A 3,794-nucleotide genomic window follows, 5' to 3' on the forward strand; every position below is an offset into this window, starting at 1 on the left:
GAGGAGCCTGCCCTGGGGCTGGCCCAGGACACCAGGGGCCGGGCCAGGATCTGGGAAAGGATCTCGCTAATCCCATTCTGCCTTCTCTGGCAGTGAACGGGGGAGGCAGGTCCCAGGCCAGTGTTTACAATAGAAAGTGGGTGAAAAGGGCTGCACCCCTGAGAGACAACCTAAGCCCCAATGGAGACAGACGACCAGCTCCTGCCCCCTCCAGCTCCCCAAGGCAGCAGCTCTGCAGGGTTTGTTGTGCAATGCTGAGCTCTGAAGGAACCATGGGACTGGCAGCCCTGGGAAGCAACGCCCAGGACACAGCACTGAATCCCCAGGGAGCTGGGTCCTGACGACCGCCTTGCTGGGATGGGAGCCCCTGAGAGGTGTCATCAATATGGGGTGGGAGTGATAAGGGAACAAGCTCCAGTGTAACCATTCCCCCTACGATGAACTTGACATATGGCTACGACTGGCCTCTCCCACTGAGCACCTACCTGGTGGGAGGTTGAGCTCCCCATGTCAGTCTGCACCCAGCCAGGATGGACCGCGATGCTCAGGATCCCGTCTCCTTCATACCCCAAGGATTGGCACTTGGTGAGCATGTTCAGAGCAGCCTGTGGGTGAGACACCATGAGCAGAGACAGCAGCGTGTGAGGAGAGCAGGGACCCACCCCCAGGAGAAAGGTGAGCAAGGGGGACAGCTGATGCAAGCTGCAGTGTCTGATTCTCAACTGGGGATGATCAGCATGTTACTGAGTCGCCACCTCTCACTGCAATGAGCCCACGTGCAGGACCCAGAGTCCTGTCCCAAGGCTTGGGCTCTGGGGTCAGGTGACCAAGCATCATGTGACCCGGAGGCCATGCTTCCCACAAGAGGGAGCAGAGTGAGATTGGCCTGAATGCTGGCCTGGCAGGTCAAATTTGGGGTATAAACCACGGGGCAAGAATAGAGTGACCGGACAGCAAATGGTGAAAAATCGGGATGGGGATGCGGAGTAATAGGAGCCTATATAAGAAAAAGACCCAAAAATCGGGACTGTCCCTATAAAATCGGGACATCTGGTCACCCTAGGCAAGAAAGACTTTTCTTTCCCCTTTGCTGTAGCGGAACACGGACCGAGCGTGAATTGGTGCCCCACTGGGCACACCCCCTACCTTGCTGCACCGATAAGAGACATCTTGCCCCAACTCCCAGGCAAAGGGATTCGTGATGGAGCCGCCCTCACTGGACATATTGACAATGGCTGCCTTGCTGCAGCTGAGCCCTGGTTGGGGGCTCCCCTGGGCAGCCTTCTTCAGCAAGGGCAGGAACGCCTGGGCAATGGGGAGAAAAGAGCATCCCCGGGTCAGCTTACGAGAAAGGACCCACATTCCTCTCTTCACCAGCGGACTCTGATCTGAATTGAAGTGGGTCCAACTCTTGCCCAGAGGTGTCACAGGCTGGACCCCTCGGCCTGCTGCTCCTGGGCCATGCTCTCCCCCAGCCCTCCAACTTGTTCAGGCTCAGTCCTGTTTTAAAGGCTGATTTCTAGGAGTTGCGTAATCCCATTCTGCCCTGCTGGCAGTGAATGGGGGAGCCCGTCCCAGGCCAGTGTTTACAATAGAAAAGTGGGTGAAAAGGGCTGCACCCTGAGAGACAACCTAAGCCCCAGTGGAGACAGCGCGAGGTCAATGGAAGAATTCTGCCCCTTGCCTAGCTACCACCTGTCGGAGCAGTAGATTTATTATGGCAACAGAAGAAACTCTTTTTGGCACCGCTGTCGTGTTTCTGGTAAGATACAGCCGATCATATGCTGTTTCCCTACCATAGAGCCTGCACAGAGTATCTTGCGGGATTGTACACACCCTCTAGATCCGGGGTTCTCAAAATTGGGGGTCAGGACCCAGAGGGGGTCATGAGGTTACTACATGGGGGTCATGGCCCTCCACCCACAACCCCACTTTATATCCAGCATTTATAATGGTGTTAAATATATAAAAAGTGTTTTTAACGTACAAGGGGGGTCACACCCAGAGACATTGCTGTGTGAAAGGGTCACCAGTACAACGTTTGAGAGTCCCTGCTCTAGATCTGTGCTAGACAGAGGCCTCGACTCACTGACATGGGAAGTATTTCCTCTCCAATACGCTGAGCTGTAGTTACAGCACACTGCAGAAATCGGGTAGCATAGTCAAATACCAGCAGCTTTGGCCTAACTCGCAGGGCAGCTCTAGGTATTTTGCCGCCCCAAGCAAGCAGGGAGGTCCCGGATCCCGCAGATTTTGTGGCACGTCTGCGGGAGGTCCGCCGAAACCGTGGGACCAGCGGACCCTCTACAGGCATGCGCCGAAGAGCAGAGCGCCTCCGTGGCTTGCCATCCCAGGCATGCGCTTGGCGTGCTGGTGCCAGGAGCCACCTGCTAACCTTCGGCTTCCATCCGAGTCAATGGCAGTTTTAGCACGGAGGTATTAAGAGCCCGGTTAGGTCAATACAATTGGCTTCTTCAAATCCTACACTCAGTATAAGAGTAGCAGCAAAAACATGTTCAGTATTATTCAGTATAAACGGAGCACCTATGATCAGAGCTAAGACAGCCTCAATCAGTAACTGCCTTGTCCAGTACCTGTCCCTGCAGAAGGCTGGGCTGCTGGGGAAAGGAAAGTACCTCGTACCTAGATGCAACACACACACTTCAGCGACAAACTTATCACAGTGTAAGGTTGGGAATTAGGTGCCCAACTCTCATTCACTGTCAATGCGATTTGTGTGCCCGACTCCTTTAACCACCTTTTTGAAAAACTCCCAGTCCTGGTGCACAGAGATAGAGCAGGCCAGGCCAGCAACAGCACAGCTTTCCTTACCCGGCCCTCCATAAAGTTTCACAACCCCGATGTGGCCCTTGGGCCAAAAAGGTTTGCCCATCCCTGCTCTCAGGACATGGCCTCTGCTGCAGGAGCCGGACTCTTGGCTCAGACCCCACGGGGCAGCGTTAGGGCCTCTGGGTCCATTTCTCAGGTGGTTGCAGACTCACAATGCACCTGACACATACACTGTGATGAACGCCGCACCCCAGCGCCCAAGTGCACAGACACACACACACACACACACACACCCCCCAGGATGGCTCATTGATCCAGGAACCAGAGCCCGGGGAGAAGGGAGAAGTTCTGGCCTAAGCAAAGTCAAACCCCAGTGCAGCCGGCGACCTGTCTCTGTCGGGCCCTTACCTGGCTCACCAGCAGGGGCCCGTGTCACGTTGGTTGCGTACACCAGGACATGTCCTCTGGTGTCTCAGACTCTAGTGTGCTCAGCCTCGCTATCCCAGCATTGTTTATCAACAGATTCAGCCCGAGCTTTTCAGATGCTCTCAACTCTCGTTGCTGCCGCCTTGATGCTGGCTGGGTCTGTAGCTTCTATAGAGACAGAGCAGGAGTTCAGAGTAGGGTGACCAGACAGCAAATGTGAAAAATCAGGACAGGGGTTGGGGTAATAGGAGCCCATATAAGGAAAAGACCAAAAAATCAGGACTGTACCTATAAAAACGAGACATCTGATCACTCTAAGTTCAGAGGTGTGTGTTCCTCCACCCTGTAGCTAACCCCTCTCCCGGAAACCTGAAGCCCAGGCTGCTCTACAGAGCCATGCTAACGAGTCGGAGCTCATAAACACAGCTAGCCAGAACTGGGAGTGTCCATGGCAGGGCAGGACGGATAGCATCAAAGCGAGAGAGTGAAATCGGGGGGACCAGGAGTCAGCAGGGCGAGGTGTAAAAGAGAGTGTGGCAGTGAGATTGTTAATGGGTCGGTCGGGAAGGGCATGTTGG

At 54.8% G+C, this 3,794-nt stretch overlaps 1 protein-coding gene across 1 annotated transcript; it reads right to left on the reverse strand.

Moving 5' to 3' along the window:
* Positions 1-436: 436 nt before the first annotated feature.
* On the reverse strand, positions 437-3,388 carry LOC142046051 (uncharacterized; the record flags this gene model as incomplete). Its single annotated transcript, XM_075061441.1, is given in 4 exon segments — positions 437-605; positions 1,147-1,305; positions 3,199-3,334; positions 3,336-3,388. Coding segments are annotated over 4 exon segments (517 nt in total), but the record flags the coding sequence as incomplete, so codon positions are not given.
* Between the last annotated feature and the right edge of the window lie 406 nt (positions 3,389-3,794).

Source organism: Chelonoidis abingdonii, unplaced genomic scaffold (assembly GCF_003597395.2).
Source record: "Chelonoidis abingdonii isolate Lonesome George unplaced genomic scaffold, CheloAbing_2.0 scaffold0835, whole genome shotgun sequence".
NCBI lineage: Eukaryota > Metazoa > Chordata > Testudines > Testudinidae > Chelonoidis > Chelonoidis abingdonii.